Here is a 19,465-nt window from a genome sequence, read left to right as displayed (position 1 = left end):
AGGTTGGCAGCTCACTATGCACTGGAGTTCTGCTCCCTGGCCGCACGTGGGTGGGTGGAGTCACGCCGCACTGGTTGCCCTGTTCCACAACGGGTTGAGCCCGTCACGTACCCTAGTCATGCCTCTTACCCTTGTCATGCCACGTACCCTAGTCATGCCACGTATCACAGGGGTATGGGAGGGGTATGGTCTGGGAGGGGTATGGTCCCAGGGAGCGCTCCTTGGTGCCGGCCGATCATGTCCTAGGTCCAGCACAGAGGCCCATGTCGCCCAAGTAGGCCGGCCCCCAGGCCCCATGGCTGCTCCCATGAGGTTCGCCCCTCCATTCGTGCTGCATTTGTCCCAGCACGCGTGGCCAGGGTGGTTCCTCGGCAGCTGTTCATGCTCTGCAGGTTGCTGGACGGCGACTGGAGTGTCCCCGTCGGGGGAGCCCGCCCGCCAGGGGATGGGGGGGGTTTACTTTCAGCCCCTTGGTATCGTGCCTTCCCCGGGGCAATTCCAAGCTCAGTTTTCATTCCTGCATTTGGTTCATCGTATCGGTTCATGTTCATTTGTGTTCATGAGTTACACCTGGGATTGGGGGGTATTTATGAAGCCTCTACACCGCTATTCAGTGCAGAGAATTGTATCATTTGGGACCTCGAGGTTGCCTGAGAGGTTCCACGTACTGCCCCCTCCCCCCCTTTGTCATTGTAGCGCCATTTGAGCGCAGTTTACATGAACCCCTGGTTTGCTGCGAGTGTTCGTCCTATCTTGATCTGGCCTAGCACACCATGACAACTACACAAAGATTACTCTCACATATTTCTTCTATGTTGATTTTCTTGTAAACATGTAAGATGCCATTGTTCTGGTTTACCTAAAAAATATCACCATTAGATCCTGAAACAATACAGATCCTTCTGTCCACCAAAGTGTTGACCTCAATACTCAAATCTTTAGCAGTATTTCCTACGACAAACCCTTTTTTCACCTCCTCTGTTGTAGAATACCACAGTTGAACCAAAACCTGCTCCCCAAAAAACAGCAGTAAATAGAAATGTAGAGATCTAATCCGGTACTCCCATCCGCTCTGTTGTCTGCCATCTTCCATCATGAATAAGTTCATCCAAACCGAACATCCAAACAAAGGAAAAGTAGAGACTGCATGAGCAGCATGTCTATTTTCATATATTGATAGTTACAACACCTCTATTCAGTTTTATGGGCTACATATAGTCACATTTCCTCAGCTTCTACTGCCTTTGCATTCCTCTGGAAAAAAATGGGCCATACACGTCAGCATTAGGGTAGGATTTAAGATTTCCAAAAAATAAAAATAAATAAAAACAGCACTGACACCAGGTGGTCTCTGACCACATACACACTTCTACTGATTTCGTCATGACTGTTTCTTTGTACTGCACCCAATAAAATAGTGTTTACTCCAATGTCTGTGTCTTATTTTCTCAAATTAAAATCAAATTGTTGTTTTTTTTTTTGATCTCAGGGGTTTTTATTAAATAAAAAAGTACTAGTGATCATGCAAAGTGAAATCACATTCTGGGAGGAGGAACATGCCTGAAGCCCCTAATCTAATGTCCTAAAAATACAATATTCACCTTGTTCAGGTGTTCATAACACATGTTTTATTTCTGTGATCTCTCTTTTCTAGCTCCATGTAGTTCTGAGCTATCTCCCCTCTGTTTTGTCTATTTCCAAATTCTCATACGCTGATTACATGGTCCGAACCAGCAAAGTGCAATATATTTAAGAGTGACATGGTTAAAAAAAAATTCCGTAGATATTTATATCCATTTGCGAAAAGTAATAACCTGACCCAGAATATGTATGTGAACACGCAACTGTTGAAAGCATTGATAAGTGGATTAGGTACAATACCCTTTCCCACAAAAATAGATTCCCATACAATTAGAAGGCACACAATTCTCATGAATGAAATGATAATCATATACTACATAGGATGCTGACATTGTATACAAACAGCAACAAAAGGTACATCATCTAGTAATACCATATTGTATGGTTGTGGCTAATCTGCTCTTAGTTCTCCAGAAGGTATCATTCGTTTTTGAGTATCATCTTAGATTTCCTAAAAAGTAAGATCTCCCAGAGCACAACACAATCTTATGAATGTATAGGAAATGTAAATGGTAGATCAGGACATTTTAAATTATAGCATTGGCGCATTACTGTTTTGAGCAAGATGTGCTCTGCAAAGACTGCCCTTTGACAACGATAAATGAGAATTCCAGGACCAAGGACAGCGCCACAATTTGCCACGCTTACACAGGGGTTGACACTGGGTTGTCACAAATGAGTACAAGCTGCTACGCATCAGAAAGTATAATGCATTCATGTTGTTTGCGATGTTTCCTGTGTTAGCAATTCTAACATAGCTTCAAAATTTAAATACATTTAAAGTATGTTTTCCAGCAAGAGTTTTTCTGACGTGCATGTAAGTGGTTAAAAGGACAGTAAAATTAAAATAGATATGTTTCTCTTACCTCTTTAGAAGCTGTGTTCCTGCGATCTGGTACCACTAGAGTATTCCCATTACTCCCCGGAACTATAGTAGAACCGATGCTCATTCTGGGTCCAACTAACATGTAGCGTTTATCTCCAGATCTATACTGGATGCTGTGACACAGTGTCCCATCATAATTTGCATCCTGTAAATACTTGGAGGAATCGTCTGTAGATTTTGAGCACTGCATTGCGATCAGCACGATAATGCTCATGACAAACAGTACTGAAACTGATCCCAAAGTAATGATCAGATAAAATGTAGCGTCCGTATCATCCTCATCTTTTACTGCATTTTTAACATCAGAAGCTGCAAAAGCCTCTTTGGGCTCCACAACTTTGATAATCACAGTCACAATTGCAGAAAGTGACACATTGCCGTTGTCTTTGATCAATATGACCAGTTTATGCTGAATTTCATCGGTTTCTGTGAATGAGCGGAGGGTCCTTATCTGTCCTGTGTAGCGGTCCAAACCAAACAGACTGTGGTCACTCACTTCCTGCAGTGAAAATAATAACCAGCCATTGTATCCTATATCTGCATCATAGGCTCTCACTTTAGTCACCAAATGTCCTGCGTTCACATTGCGGGGAATCTCCTCCACACCTTCAGCAGATCCATTAGAGCTGACTGGATATAAGATCACTGGAACGTTGTCGTTCTGATCCAGAATGAACACGTTCACTGTGACGTTGCTGCTCAGTGGTGGAGTTCCAGAGTCTGTAGCGAGCACGTGGAACTGGAACGTCTTGATTATTTCGAAGTCAAAACTTTTGAGAGCATGAATAACTCCCGTTTCAGAATTAATATTCAGGAATGATGCTACATTATTAGCCTGCACTATTTCCCTCATAATGTGATATGTAACAATGGCGTTTTCATTTTGGTCCTCATCAGTGGCGCTCACAGAGAATATCGAAGCACCTGCTGCGTTATTTTCTGCCAAGTAGAGTTCAAGAGGATTCTGAGTAAATCTTGGGGTATTATCATTAACATCTGATATCTGTACAGTCAATGTTTTAAAGGCATATAATTGAGGAGTTCCTAAGTCTGTAGCTGTTATTCTAATGTCATAATAAGATTCAAGCTCTCGGTCTAGCCGTTCCTTGGTGACTAAAGAATACATATTTTCTTGAAAGGACGGTTTCAGCTCAAAGGGAATGTTATCTGGAATGTTTGCTAATATTTTGCCATTGATACCTGAATCTTTATCTGTAATACTGATGAGTGAAATAACAGTCCCCTGTTTAGAATCTTCAGGAACGACACTGCTAAGCGACGTCACTTCTATTTCAGGGGAATTGTCGTTTATATCTTGAATCTTTATGATTACAACGGAGTCCGCTGCCAGTGGAGGCTGGCCTTTATCGGTGGCCTGTACATCTAGCCTGTAAACCTCAGTGTCTTCAAAATCTAGTAAGCCTTTTATGGAAATTTCTCCTGTTTTGCTGTCCAGTTTAAAAATATCATACAATTTTCGCTTTACGTTTCTGCCAAATGTATATTCAACGAAACCATTTGCACCTTCATCCATGTCAGTGGCATTAATTGTTATGGCCACGGTACCAACTGGAGTGTTTTCCTGTAGTGTTACACAATACGTGTCCTGACCAAACACAGGGCGGTTATCGTTGCTGTCTAGAACAATTATAGTAATATTAAGAGCCGCTGATCGCGGTGGATTTCCACCATCAACCGCAGTAATGAGTAGTCTATGTTTGGCAGTGCTTTCTCGATCTAGTGGTTTCTTCAAAACTAAAAACGGTATTTTTTCCTCATCCCTGTCTTTTGTCTCGATTCCAAAATAATCGTTCTGATTTACATTGTAAGACCTGATGCTGTTTATTCTCGTGTCTGCATCGCGCGCTGCCTGTATCTGGAAGCGCGTCCCAGTGGGCGTATGTTCCCCTATTTCAAAATGCTGTTCTAGTTCAGAAAAAACAGGGGCATTGTCGTTGACGTCTGTTATATCTACACCGATATGCTTGACCTCGAGAGGGTTTTCAACGACCAGCTTGAGATTCACAGAGCAGGAGTTGCTGCCATCACAGATTTCTTCTCTATCGATTTTCTTATTGATATACAAGGCACCATTGTTCTGGTTTACCTGGAAAAAAGCGTCCTTAGACCCAGAGACGATGCGGAACCGTCGCTCCACTAAAGTACTGATGTCAAGGCCCAAATCCTTAGCAACATATCCCACAAGGAATCCTTCTTTCACTTCCTCTGGAATAGTATACCTTATCTGAGCAGAAATCTCTTTTCCGAAACACAAGAGCAAAGAGAAGCGGAGAGCCATACAGCAGCATTCCCATTTGCGCCTTTGTCCTCCGTCTCCCATCCCAAACGAGAACATTATCCTCAATCCAGATTAAAGCATAACCATGTCGTAGATACAGTTACACTTATTTTGTAGTTTAAAAATAACAATCCAGGAATTTCACGAAACATACATTAAGAAATCAGGTGAACATTATCCTGCTCACTCAGTGCTCTATGTAAAAAAAAAAAGACAGTTTTTTCAGCGATTAAAGGGGCAGGGCTTTTTCGAAGTAGTATCCCGGTATGACACTGACACCAAGTGGACCACACTTATTATCGCATATTATCGCAAACAATTCGAATGGGAACTTTAATTAAAGCAATGAATAGAAACACCTTTATAAAAGAGTTTAGCTTGCAACCACTGGAAATTCTGCATATTTGAAATAGAAACAATTTGAGTTAAAAACTCTTACCTCTCCAGAAGCTCTACTTCTTCGATCTGGTACCACTAGAGTATTCCCATTACTGCTCGGAACTATAGTAGAACCGATACTCATTCTGGGTCCAACTAACATGTAGCGTTTATCTCCTGATCGGTACTGGATGCTGTGACACAGTGTCCCATCATAATTAGTATCCTGTAAATATTTGGAGGAATAGTCTGCAGATTTGGAGCACTGCATTACAATCAGCACAATGATGCTGATGACAAAAAGCACTGAAACTGAGCCCAAAGTAATGATCAGATAAAATGTAAAGTCATTGTCCTCCTCATTCTTTACAACATTTTTCACGTCAGAAGCTGCAAAAGCCTCTTTGGGCTCCACAACTTTGATAATCACAGTCGCTGTTGCTGAAAGTGAAATGTTGCCATTGTCTTTGACCAGTATGACCAGTTTATGCTGAGCCTCGTCGGTTTCTGTGAATAAGCGGAGGGTCCTTATTTGTCCAGTGTAGCGGTCCAAGCCAAACAGAGTGTGGTCACTTATTTCCTGCAGTGAAAATAATAACCAGCCATTGTATCCTACATCTGCATCATAGGCTCTCACTTTGGTCACCAAATATCCTGCGTTCACATTACGAGGAATCTCCTCCGCACCTTCAGCAGATCCATTAGAGCTGACTGGATATAAGATCACTGGAATGTTGTCATTCTGATCCAGAATGAACACATTTACTGTGACGTTGCTGCTCAGTGGTGGTGTTCCAGAGTCTGTAGCGAGCACGTGGAACTGGAACTTTTTTTCCATTTCGAAGTCAAAACTTTTTAATGCACAAATAACGCCTGCTTCAGAGTCTATATTTAAGAACAATGGTATATTTTTGTTTATGTCATCAGTCTTCACAATCTGATAGAATATCAAAGCATTTTCTTGAACATCTTTATCAGATGCACTAACAGAGAATATGGATGCACCTGGAGAATTATTCTCTGTTATATAGAGTTCAAGGGGGTTGTGAAGAAATACTGGTCTGTTATCATTTACATCTGATATCTGAACACTCAGTGTTTTGACAGATGTTAGAGGAGGCTGTCCAAAGTCGGTTGCAGTTATTGTAATGTCAAAATGTGGAATAAGCTCTCGATCTAGATGTCCCTTTGTTACTAATGAGTATATGTTGTCCTGAACTGATGGTTTTAATTCAAATGGTATGCTTTCTGATAGCAAGCACACAACTTTTCCATTTACACCAGCATCTCTGTCATTAACGCTAATGAGCCCAATTACAGTGCCAGGCCTGGCATCCTCAGAAACTATGCTGGACAGTGAGGTCACATCTATGTTTGGTTTATTGTCATTTACATCTAGTATCTTTATGATAACTCTACAGTCAGTGGTCAAAGGTGGCTGACCACTGTCTGAAGCATGAACATCTAGTTTGTAAATATTACTCTTTTCAAAGTCTACCTCACTTTTAACTCGAATTTCACCAGTTAATTTATCTAAACTGAAAATGTCAAATGAGTTTTGGTCACCTCCAAAACAATAAGACACTACACCATTAGGACCCTCATCATAATCATTTGCCAGTATTTTTAGCACTAGCGTTTCTGCTGGTGTGTTTTCTTTCAACGTTGTTGTATATACATCTTGACTAAATACAGGACGGTTATCATTAACGTCAAGCACAACAATTGTTATGTTCAGCGTACCTGATCTATGTGGGATTCCTCCATCGATTGCAGTTAAAACTAAACTATGCTCAGCTTTGCGCTCGCGATCAAGAGGCTTCTGTAAAACTAAGAAAGGAAGTTTGTCTTCTCCTCTGTCCCTTACTTCCACATCAAAATGTTCGTTTTGGCTTAATTTGTACACACGCACGGAATTCGCTCCGACGTCAGGGTCACGGGCGGCTTGCAACTGAAAACGGGTGCCTTGCTCAGTAGATTCGGCTATCTCCAGTCGCTTCTCTTTCTCAGCGAATCTAGGAAAGTGGTCATTTATATCGATTATTTCAACTACTATATGGTGAATCTCAAGAGGATCTTCAACAACTATTTTTAGATTTATCAAGCATTGATGGTTTCCTTCACATATTTCTTCTCTGTCTATTTTCTTATTTACGTACAAAACGCCATTGTTCATGTTTAACTGGAAAAAGTCAACATCAGAGCCAGGAACGATACGAAACCTCCTCCTTACTAAAGAACTGACATCCAGACTCAAGTCCTTAGCGATATTCCCTACAGGGGATCCTTCTTTCACCTCCTCTGGAATGGAATATCTTATCTGAGCCGAAATCTGTTTTCCCATGCACAGCAGCAATGAAATCTGCAGAACAGTCCACCAGCACTCCCAAATTATCCTTTGTCTGTTGTCATCCATGGCGACTAACGTACCTTCTAGACACGATCAAAACACTGATTATACGATCACTCCATCGTCATGCTTGTCGAATCCAAAGGAAAAAAAAATCGTTTGAAAATTATTTAAATCTAATGACCACTGTCTATTTAAAACATTTTATGGTCGTGCAAAGGGCGGTGCTCTTTACACACTGTCTGACAACCCAGCGATGGCGGGGTAGGAAATGGTAGGAAAAATGTAATGTGTTGTGTTGTGTTGTACTGACACCTTGCGTCTTTCCTTTAAAAAACTGTAACGAACTGTGTTTATTGTGAATTACTAAACACAAGAACTATTTTTTTCACACTCACACTAAAATAAAACGTTTTTGCTCCATTAAATATGAACATACATATACATACATAACATATGGACCAATATAATGCCAACCAATTGAAAAGAAATAATAAAATAGCACATAAAATATGAATAGAATTGTGGCTGCAAAACGTTCACCGCAAGATATACCAACTTGCACAAGTAAGAACAATCTAAACAACTTTAGTGTTGTAATATTTCGAAATAAATAGCTCTTACCTCTCCAGACGCTCTGCTCCTGCGATCTGGTACCACTAGAGTATTCCCATTACTGCCCGGAACTATAGTGGAACCGATACTCATTCTAGGTCTAACTAACATGTAGCGTTTATCTCCAGATCTATACTGGATGCTGTGACACAGTGTCCCATCATAATTTGTATCTTGTAAATACTTTGAGGAATAGTCTGCAGATTTGGAGCACTGCATTGCAATAAGCACAATGATACTGGTGATAAAAAGCACTGAAACCGAGCCCAGAGTGATGATCAGATAAAACGTAACGCCACCGTCCTCTTCATCTTTTACTACATCTTTAACATCAGAAGCTGCATGAGCCTCTTTGGGCTCCACAACTTTGATAACCACAGTCGCTGTTGCTGAAAGTGACAAGTTGCCATTGTCTTTGACCAATATGACCAGTTTATGCAGATCTTCGTCGGTTTCTGTGAATGAGCGGAGGGTCCTTATCTGTCCTGTGTAGCGGTCCAAACCAAACAGACTGTGGTCACTCACTTCCTGCAGTGAAAATAATAACCAGCCATTGTATCCTATATCTGCATCATAGGCTCTCACTTTAGTCACCAAATGTCCTGCGTTCACATTGCGGGGAATCTCCTCCACGCCTTCAGCAGATCCGTTAGAGCTGACTGGATATAAGATCACTGGAACGTTGTCGTTCTGATCCAGGATGAACACGTTCACTGTGACGTTGCTGCTCAGTGGTGGAGTTCCAGAGTCTGTAGCGAGCACGTGGAACTGGAACGATTTGATCGTTTCAAAGTCAAAACTACTTAATGCACTGATGACGCCTGTTTCTGAATTTATATTCATGAATTTAGACATGTCATTAAGCGTCGCGTCACCTCTCATAATTTGATAGGTAACTGCAGCATTTTCATACAAATCTTGGTCTATTGCACTCACTGAAAATATGGGTGCACCTTGAAAATTATTCTCTATCAAATAAAGCTCGAGTGGGTTTTGAGAAAACTCTGGACTGTTGTCATTTACATCTGATACGAGCACGCTCAGAGTTTTCAAAGAGGACATAGTAGGCTGACCCAAGTCTTTGGCTGTTAATATCATGTCGTAGTGGGATATATGTTCTCTGTCTAAACTCCCTTTAGTAATTAAGGAATACATATTATGTTCAATTGAGGACTTCAGTTCAAATGGTACATCCTTTGAGAGGCTACAAACGACTTTGCCATTTATTCCAGAGTCTTTGTCTGCAACACTAATCAAAGAAATGACAGTTCCTGGTTTGGAATCCTCTGGCACAACAGTCAAGATGAAGGTTACTTCTATTTCTGGTTTATTATCGTTCACATCTATTATTTTAATGGTAACTCTGCAATCGACTGAGAGAGGAGGCTGTCCTTTATCGGAAGCCTGTATATTTAGTCTGTAAATTTGGTTGTCTTCAAAGTCAATCTGTTTTTTGACACGAATTTCTCCAGTAATGCGATCTACTTCAAAAACGTCTTGGATTTTTTTCTGCGTATTTCTACCCCACGAATATTCAACCTGTCCATTGCGACCATCATCTGGGTCTGTTGCATTCACTTTCAGTACAATGGTTCCAACAGTAACGTTCTCATGTATAGCTATCGAGTACATATCTTGGCTACACACAGGCTGGTTGTCATTGATATCTAGGACAGTTATAGTTATATTTAGGTTTCCGGATTTAGGAGGCTTTCCACCGTCAACCGCCATTAATTGTAGTTCATGTCTATGCGCATTTTCCCGGTCCAAATATTTCTGTAAGATAAGCGAAGGTAGACTGTCTTCACCACCATCTCTTACCTCTAATGAAAAATGCTCATTTTGACTAAGTTTGTAACTACGAATAGAATTGATACCAACATCTGGATCTCGTGCTGGCGGTAGGTCAAGTCGCGCACCTGGAGCTTTATTTTCTGCTACCTCTAAATAAAGGTGATTTTCTGCAAAATTAGGGTAGTGATCGTTTACGTCAACAATTTCAACTCCAATATAGTGAATTTCCAGAGGATTTTCAACAGCGATTTTTAGATTTATCAAGCAGATATCATAGCCATCACATATTTCCTCTCTGTCGGCTTTCTTCTGAACGTACAAAACGCCATTGTTCTGATTTACCTGGAAAAGATCGTCCTTGGATCCAGAAACAATGCGAAAACGTCTATCCACCAAAGTACTAATATCAAAACCCAAATCAGTGGCAACGTTTCCGACAACCGATCCCTCTTTCACTTCCTCTGGAATAGAATATCTTATCTGCGCGGTAGCCTTGTCCACGAAGCACAACAGCAAACAAAGCCATAAAGCAATCCACCAATACTCCCATCCGCTCCGATGTCTGTGGTCGTTCATCGCGGACGAATATATATTCAGACTTACTGAAAACCAAAATATCGGTTTCCATTTACCAGTGCATTTAAAAGTATATTTCCTCATACAAAAATGTTTCAAATCATAAGGACACTGTTCCATGAACACACCTCGCACGATGTACTGTCTGAAAAAAAACAGCTCCCAGGCAGTTAGTGGAGTGGGATTTATTCCTAAATAACATTATAGTGTAACACTGACGCCATGTGGAGCTCACCTAGTCCTGCAATAGTGTCATTGAAAGGTTTTACACATTTGTATACGTTTATGATTTTATTTGTTTTTCGAACGTAACGTTGAAGACATGCTGAAACAAATGACCATTGCTTTTATGTTACAATTGTGCAAATTAAAATAGGCAAGACTTTTTCAGCTTTTACCCTAAAAATGTCATTTCAGAACCGACACGACGGACAGCACCCATTCTTCCTGGGATACATGTCTATTTTTACTAACAACTAAATTTAGGCCCTTAACATTAAAACATACATATCTGTTTAATAATAAATAATATAAAAGACAATCTTCCAATATTCAGACACAGTTTAAATAAATGTAAAAATAACTCAAATAAGAAGCAAAATAAAATAGGTATTAAAATACATGGACCTTGTAAATGCAGTAAGAAGAAACTGGGAAAGCAATACTTACAATAATTAAGTTTAATATAATATTAATTTAATTAAATTTAAAGAATAATTAAATCTTACCTCCACAGACGCTCTCCTTCTGTGATCTGATACCACAAGAGTATTCCCATTGCTTCCAGGAACTATAGTAGAACCGATACTCATTCTGGGTCCAACTAACATGTAGCGTTTATCTCCAGATTTGTACTGGATACTATGACACAGTGTACCGTCATAATTTGCATCCTGCAAATACTTGGAGGAATAGTCTGTGGATTTGGAGCACTGCATTGCAATCAGTACGACGATGCTGATGACAAAAAGCACTGAAACTGAGCCCAGAGTGATGATAAGATAAAAAGTAACGTCACTGTCCTCTTCATCGTTTACAGGGTTTTTTACATCAGAAGTTGCAAAAGCCTCTTTGGGCTCCACAACTTTAATAATTACAGTTGCTGTTGCTGAAAGTGAGACATTGCCATTGTCTTTGACCAGTATGACCAGTTTATGCTGAGCCTCGTCTGTTTCTGTGAATGAGCGGAGGGTCCTTATCTGTCCTGTGTAGCGGTCCAAACCAAACAGACTGTGGTCACTCACTTCCTGCAGTGAAAATAATAACCAGCCATTGTATCCTATATCTGCATCATAGGCTCTCACTTTAGTCACCAAATGTCCTGCGTTCACATTGCGGGGAATCTCCTCCACACCTTCAGCAGATCCGTTTGAGCTGACTGGATATAAGATCACTGGAACGTTGTCGTTCTGATCCAGGATGAACACGTTCACTGTGACATTGGTGCTCAGTGGTGGAGTTCCAGAGTCTGTAGCGAGCACGTGGAACTGGAAAGATTTCATTGCCTCAAAATCGAAACTTTTTAGTGCCATAACGGTTCCGTTTGCCTCATTAATATTCAAGAAAGACGTTACGCTTTGATCTGAGTTTAATCGATCTATTGAGTAGGATACCTTTGCGTTTTCACCCTCATCTGCATCAGTCGCGCTCACTGAGAAAACCGGCCAGCCTGGTTTGTGGTTTTCCGCTATGTAAAACGTGTATGGGCTTTGGATAAACGCAGGGCTGTTGTCATTGATGTCTACCACCTCAACATTTATTATCTTTGTTGATGATAGTGGAGGAGATCCTAAATCTTTTGCGGTTATCGCAATGTTATAAAACGGCACTGACTCTTTATCTATGTATTCTTTAGTAACCACAGAATAATAATTGGAATCTAATGACTGCTTGAGCTCAAATGGTGTGCTACTGGGTAAAGAACACACTACCTGCCCGTTTACACCTGAATCCAAGTCTGTCACTCCCATCAAAGCAACTACTGTACCAGGAGGCGCGTCTTCAGGAATTTGACCAGAGAAAGAAGTAACATCAATTGCTGGTCGATTGTCATTGACATCCTCTACTTTCACGAGGACGTTGCACTGCGTGGACAATGACACTGCCCCCTTATCCGCTGCTAGAATTTTTAGATCATACACTTGTTTCTCTTCATAATTAAGACCACTTTTTATCCTTAACTCCCCTGTTTTACCGTTTAAATCAAACAGCTCTAATGCACCATTTCTAAATTTGTTTCGTAAGGTGTATTCAATTTCTCCGTTTATTCCTTCATCCGAATCTGTAGCGTTAATGCGAAGCAAAAACGTTCCTTCCGGAGCATCTTCCTTTACCGTCACTGTGTATTTCTGTTTAGCACAAACGGGTGCGTTATCATTGACATCTAATACAATAACAGCAATACTCAGAGTTCCTGTTTTATGGGGTTTCCCTCCATCAATTGCCGTTAATATTAAATTATGCCTTGCACTATTTTCCCTATCCAGAGGTCTTTGTAGAACGAGGAATGGGATTTTTCCCTCATCATCCAAATCTTCCGTTTCTAAACGAAAAAATTGGTTCGAACTGAGTTTATAAGCTTGCAAGGCATTTGAACCTACATCTGGGTCGTGTGCACCCTCTAACTGATACCGTGTTCCAGTTATTGCATATTCAACTATTGTCAAATTATAAACTTGGTCTACAAATGTAGGCGCATTATCATTAACATCAACAATTTCGACCAATATTTGATGCATTTCGAGGGGATTCTCGATAACCGCTTTAATGTTGATTAAACAGGGGTTAGTTTTAGAGCATAGCTCCTCTCTGTCTATTCTACGGCCAACGAACAAAGCACTTTCTCTTTGATTTACCTGAAAAAGCTCCTGCTTTGTCCCCGATACAATCCGCAGATTCCTGGCTGCCACAGCAGGTGAGTCTAAACCCAAATCTTTGCCTATATTTCCCAACACAGTTCCGACCTTTGATTCTTCTTGAAGAGAATAACGTATTTCTGTTAAGGTCCTGTCGCAAAGAAACAGAAGACACAAAAAATGGATGACAGTACGTCCGTATGTCCATCCTGTTCGTAAATGTCCACTCGCCATATTGTGTTAAATATTGCTCATTCTCCGGACAAAAATAGAAGTGTGCATAATTCCTTAAACTGCTGCAGTTACTTGAAATTGGATCTTCTTCATGGTCCTCGTTCGTGGGTCTTTGTTACAATCTCTAACTGTCATAGCATCCCCACTGAACAGTGATGTTTCAGACGCCTAAGTATTAGAGTTTCTTTTCTTATTGCGCCACTGTGCGTCCTGGTTTTAAATTGCAGCTCTGCTTGGTTACAATTAAACAACACTTCAGAGGAAATAATTCTAAATAATTATCAATTAAAATATTTTAACATGGGAACAAATTAAACAATAAAATGTGCCGTACAAATATTTTAAAAAGTAAAAAAGAAAATAATTATATATACACTGTGACTTATCATATATATCATAATGTGATTACCCCTGTGGACGTGTTTAGGGACTAATTCATTTATATTTTTGCATATTTCTATCTATTTGATCAGGATTGCGCTTTCTCTCTGTTAGTTCTTTCCACTTCTGCCTTCCATCAGCCACATATACTTACACTTTAAGATCAGGGCTGTGTCTATTTCTATTGTGAACAGTGGCACCATGTGGTTGAGTTCCTCAAACCACGTGACAGCATCAACCCCACCCATACTGCACAGGCTTGTTCCCACGCATTACGTCATTTTTCTCTTATCATGTTCTGTTCATGTATCACTGTTGTGTGGGTTTTATACAGACAACTACTATTACTACTACAAACTACTATTCAGAGCACAGCAACCAGCAGCTATAACTGGTTAATATTAGAAACACTTGTTTCAAAATAATCTATTTTTTATTTAATAACTTCAAGAACCTGCTACTATTATATATATATATATATATATATATATATATATATATATATATATATATATATATATATATATATAATTGATATTGTTTTCGGCTTAGACATTTGCATGAGGATGATGATGATGATGATGATTATTATTATTATTATTAATTATTATAAATTATAATATAATAATAATTATTATAAATTAATAATAATAAAAGCCGTCACGTCACTGGATCACGTGGTAATTTGTTACTGTATTATTAGTTTATACCGTTTTATTTTACAAATAAATTTGAGAATGATCTATGAAGTCTAGGCCACAGGGAGGCGCTTTTCAAAATATCACATTACCGGCTAATTCATTCCACATCCCACGCCCCTCTCCCCACCAGCCTGCCCGTTTCCATAGCTACAGCTCTTCTGCAGGGCAGACCGCTGTCTGTGGTGCTGAGCACTGCTGTTTAAGAGTCCAGAGTGGGAGGTGTAATGGGGGATGCGTGCAAAAACCTTGGACTGCGGACGTTGTGAAACACTAACAGCCAAAATATCTTAAACAAACCCCATAAGAATCGTTCTAAATATTTAACTTATGTGATTTTACGTTTTTCCTACCTCCCACCTTGACATTTATTTTTATCACACGCTAAAAGTAGGGCTGTTGTAGCTTAGAAACCAGCAGTCAGTACTGCACGCTAATGGAAGCTTTGTCACTGCAATGTCTGGGGAAACAGAAAATTGGGGGATGGGCATTCTTTTTGGACATAACCATAACAGTATTGACTAAATGCAGCGGTAAAGGGTGTTGGTCATCACACAATCAGAAAAATCTCTCTCTCTTTCTCTCTCTCTCTCTCTCTCTCTGTGTGTGTGTGTGTGTGTGTGTGTGTGTGTGTTCTCTGCAGTAGCTCACAGCAGTACTGCAGTCTCTCTGCTCTGTAAGCTGAAAGGATAGAATTAGGTCAGCATAAGAGAAGGAGAGGAATGGTGTCTGCTATTCTCCTGTCTTTCATTGTATGCAGTACTTTGTGTACTGCAACACAAAGTGAACATCCACAAATCGCAAATACTGTTTGAATTTTATTCACACTTTTGTATTTACATGGAAAAGTGTTATTTTTTATCAATGAGAAGATACATCACAGCTTATAATGATTATAAAAACTAAGCATGATAAAAAAGAAAATAACAGAAACAGTGATTTGTCAAAAAACCTTATTGTAAACCATTATCTTTAGAGATTGATCCATCTCTTCATATTCATCACCCATCCAGTATATACAAAAAAACATTCCATTAAAAAAAAGCAGCAAGTATGCAAAACAAGTCAGATTTTATCATAATCATAAAATGTACTAACATAACATGTCTTTCCCTCCCTAACTTAATTCCATCACCACAGACATTCAGCCAGCCAAATCCTCATAAGCACACTAGGGACTTGAACAATGTGCATCTTATGCCAGCATATATTCAGTATTTGTTTGTCTCTTAATGCAAAATTGAGAAAATACCCATTGTTCTCTTTTTATTAGAACTTAATATTCATTCCAAAGACAATATTATATAAATGGGTATGTGATGTTTCCCTAGGCTGACAAACGTTTCATTTCCTAGGATATATACTCTTATAAGACTGGTGATAAATGCTATAATGTAAGCTATAAGGTGAGAATCTGTTTATGTTCCTTCTTGGCAGAATACAGATTTGCTGAGTTTGAACTAAGGCTATGCATAGGAGTTTAATCCCACTGCATTGACAACATTGACAGTGACAGTACCAGCCATGTAATAACACATAACCTAAAAGTCAGAGTCTCTTTTCTCACACCACAAATTTAAGATGAGAATCTGATTATGTTCCTTCTTGGCAGAATACAGATTTGCTAAATTTGAACTAAGGCTGTGCGTAGGAGTTTAATCCCATTGCATTGACAACACTGACAGTGATAGTGACCGTACCAGCCATCTAATAACACATAACCTATAAGTCCCAGTCTCTTTCCTCACACCACAAATTTAAATGAATAGGTAAAACAAATTGTAGAACACTTGGCTGCAACAGGAAGCAGTATGCAAAATAATTAACATTACACACTAGTAAACATCATGTTAACATGAATACCCAAGTCCTTCCAGCACATCTAGACTTTTTATTATTACATTGTGAGCATTGCTTAGCCATTGTTTTGCAGATAAAAGTTTAAAGAACACTTATTCTCACATTCTTGTACATAGTGTTTTCCTATTTTCTAATAGGCTTTCCCAAATGTGTTCTCTAAAAGGGTAACAGCTCCACCAAACACTGTTGTGTATAAATATAACCTATATTTTTGGAGTCACGGTGTATATGCATTGATGTGGAGAGGCTTCAATATTCTGTTCACAAAGAAATAAAAAGAAAGACAAAAAAGTTGTAAAACAATGGACATACTCTGCCTCAGGAATCTAGTGGTTTTAAATAGGCAGGCCTATTTTAATACCACAAAGGAGGATTCTGATTAAATTAATAATACTATACTTTCAGAAGCTTAGCATGACCTACTTAGAGCTCTGTCATCTCTAGATCTAATGTCTTTCTCTGACAGATCTTACACTTGCACATACTTACACATGCCTCCTAGCACTTTGACCTCACAATTTGCACTGCCTGTGGAACCCATCAAAACCCCATACATATTTTCTTTTAGCAAAAAAGCTGTGATTACTATGAATGATGATACTATGATTTTGGAATATATAGTACAACTGCAGAATGATAAGACACAGTACTGCATACTAAGGATAAAACAGAAACATTATATATTGTACCACAAATGTAATAATCTACACACCAGTAAGATAAGAACTCAACAATTTGAACAGCGTAAGCAGTCAACATTTCAGTACCTTAAGGAAAAAGCACATTATAAGTGTTTCTCACACGTTGACCTCTTTTTTGCTTAAAGCAAGCATAATATAGTACAATACTAGAAAACATCAAAATAACACATTCCACCAGATCAGATGAACATGTATAAAATGGTAATAGATTATTTAAACTAGTAGTAACAAACCAATTGTACCAGGTTATAGTCCCCACCAGCAATGAAATTTTATAGAAAATGATTTTCACTTAAAGAATGAGCCTGATTATGTTTCCATATGCGTAATGCATTACCACACAAATAACCATTTAAAACAAAAAGAATATTTGTTCTCATCTTGAGATCAAGTATACACAGCATTCTATAAAGACTGTAAAGCAGGGTTCATCAATGTAATCTGTAAAGGGCCAGTGTTTTCTGGTTTTCATTCCAAACAAGCTTTCAACTGCTTGACAATGCACTGAACAAAAGTGTAAAAGTGTAATCTGGTGTGTTACTGCTTGATTGAATGACAACCCATAGCCACACTGGCCACCTCCATCACATTTTGCACAATAGTAAACTATTGATTTAAATAGCAACACAGAGGTGGTACAACACACACAAATACATATATTTAACACAAAACAACATTGTCCCTTTATTCAATAATAGTACAAGTTGATGATTTCCCACTTGGTAGTATTATCTTCACAAATTTGTGCTTCCTTAATTGTATTGTTTAGGTTTAATTTTAGGTTTCCATTTCAGGACTTTGTTGTTTTGTTTGTTTCTTAGATCCCTAAAGCACAGAATGAAAGTCCATTGTAAAGCCATAGCCATGCAGATCCATGCATGTTTAATTAACATGGATGTTAATGCAGTAAGCAGATTGGCCATTGTAAGAGGTTACAAGCTTGTGTATCGTGGGAGGGTGCAGGAGGGGCAATGCTGTTCTCCATGTAAGAGCATCCATCAGTCACAACCAGAGACAAAGTCCCCCCTCTGTCCAGTCAGTTAGATTCTCAGCATCGATGCAAGAAAAAAAGTCAAGGGAATGAAACCAGCGTAATGTCAGAATGTTCAGAATTTAGGCGCAGACAGGTAACCAGGGAGGAGGGCAGGTTTCAGGTGGGCATGTTCCGGCCTTACGAGGAACTGCTGCTGGTGGTAGTGGAGGCCTGCGAATCAGAGAATGACAAGAGACAGTCAAGGGTAGAATTTAAACCAACCACATCCATGTGGTAGACCAGAATCTAAACATGTCTCATGCAGCCGAGGCCTGTCACTCAAACAAAGGGCTACAGGCAAAATACCAAAAATATGTGACCTCGGTTTTGATTGAACTGTGATGGGAAATCTTTTTATGAATACCATGCTCAGAGATTAGGTGTGGTTGGGAGGGATGTGAGGGTGGTAGATTATTGAGTGATTATTTTAGTTACTTTTCCATCCCTGAAATCACATTACATTATCTGTGAACAGAAATTCACCAGAAGCAGTATGTGAGTCAGTCTATTAACCCAACCATTCAAACACAGTCGAACATACACACAAGTCATTCGTTTCAGTAATGGTGTTTGGGATATTATAAACATCATTAACAATAAAAAGATTAATAAATAAATAAATTACTTCATGCATGAAACCATGTGGAGGGTATGTATAGAATGTATGTCTACACAGGAACAGACTGCAGTTTTTGTGACAGGTGTGTGATTGTAAGTGTCCCAGCAGACATAACACTGGAGAGAAAGGTATATCTGAGTACCCTACTTTAATTACCATTTGAGCCTGAGCTGCTGCCAAACAGACCACATAGTTAATCATTATTATCATTACTAGTATGTCTGCTGGCCAGGACTGTAAATTATAGTTGTTCATGTAAAGCCACCCACCAAGTTGGTCATTAAGGGACCATATCTTCTGTTGCCCCTAAAATAGTTATACTGACCATGACTATAAGGTAAACTGATCAATCTGAATTTCAATTTGACAAGGTTTAAAACATCTTTAAGCTTTTTTAAAAATTACAAGAGGACAAACAGGCTCATTGCCTAGTGATGGTGTGTATTGTAATGAAAAGTGTACGAAAAAGTAAGTGAAGTTGTATACATCAGTTCCACAGCTTCTCCTACAACAAGACAGTTCAAACTCCACATAAAAACACCAAA

At 39.3% G+C, this 19,465-nt stretch overlaps 3 protein-coding genes across 18 annotated transcripts in view; all 3 read right to left on the bottom strand.

Moving 5' to 3' along the window:
- Nucleotides 1-5,010, bottom strand: part of LOC140550207 (protocadherin alpha-3-like) — a 54,780-nt gene extending 49,770 nt beyond the window's left edge. The window contains exon 1 of the mRNA XM_072674047.1: nucleotides 2,508-5,010. Coding sequence (XP_072530148.1) covers nucleotides 2,508-4,883 — 2,376 coding nt within the window. The 5' untranslated portion in view covers nucleotides 4,884-5,010. The remainder of the gene's footprint in view (nucleotides 1-2,507) is intronic.
- Nucleotides 1-13,759, bottom strand: part of LOC140545582 (protocadherin alpha-C2-like) — a 133,931-nt gene extending 120,172 nt beyond the window's left edge. The window contains exon 1 of one of the 2 annotated variants that reach the window (XM_072668451.1): nucleotides 11,268-13,759. In XM_072668451.1, the coding sequence (XP_072524552.1) occupies nucleotides 11,268-13,628 (2,361 nt within the window). In that variant the 5' untranslated portion in view covers nucleotides 13,629-13,759. Of the gene's footprint in view, nucleotides 1-5,265; nucleotides 7,625-11,267 lie in introns of those variants that run through there. The other variant, XM_072668461.1, reaches the window with a different exon arrangement.
- Nucleotides 13,760-15,512: 1,753 nt separating this feature from the next.
- LOC140545513 (protocadherin alpha-C2-like) overlaps nucleotides 15,513-19,465 on the bottom strand; it is a 32,317-nt gene continuing 28,364 nt past the window's right edge. For all 15 annotated transcript variants that reach the window (XR_011978274.1, XR_011978273.1, XR_011978275.1 and 12 more), the window contains one exon: nucleotides 15,513-18,472. Coding sequence is in view for 7 of the 15 variants with exons in the window: in XM_072668296.1 (XP_072524397.1) it covers nucleotides 18,440-18,472 (33 nt within the window). In the remaining 8 variants the exon portion in view is untranslated. The remainder of the gene's footprint in view (nucleotides 18,473-19,465) is intronic.

This window comes from Salminus brasiliensis, chromosome 2, assembly GCF_030463535.1.
Source record: "Salminus brasiliensis chromosome 2, fSalBra1.hap2, whole genome shotgun sequence".
NCBI classification, from domain to species: Eukaryota; Metazoa; Chordata; class Actinopteri; order Characiformes; family Bryconidae; genus Salminus; species Salminus brasiliensis.
Note: the sequence above shows the minus strand (reverse complement) of the source record. Positions and strands in the feature narration are given on the sequence as shown.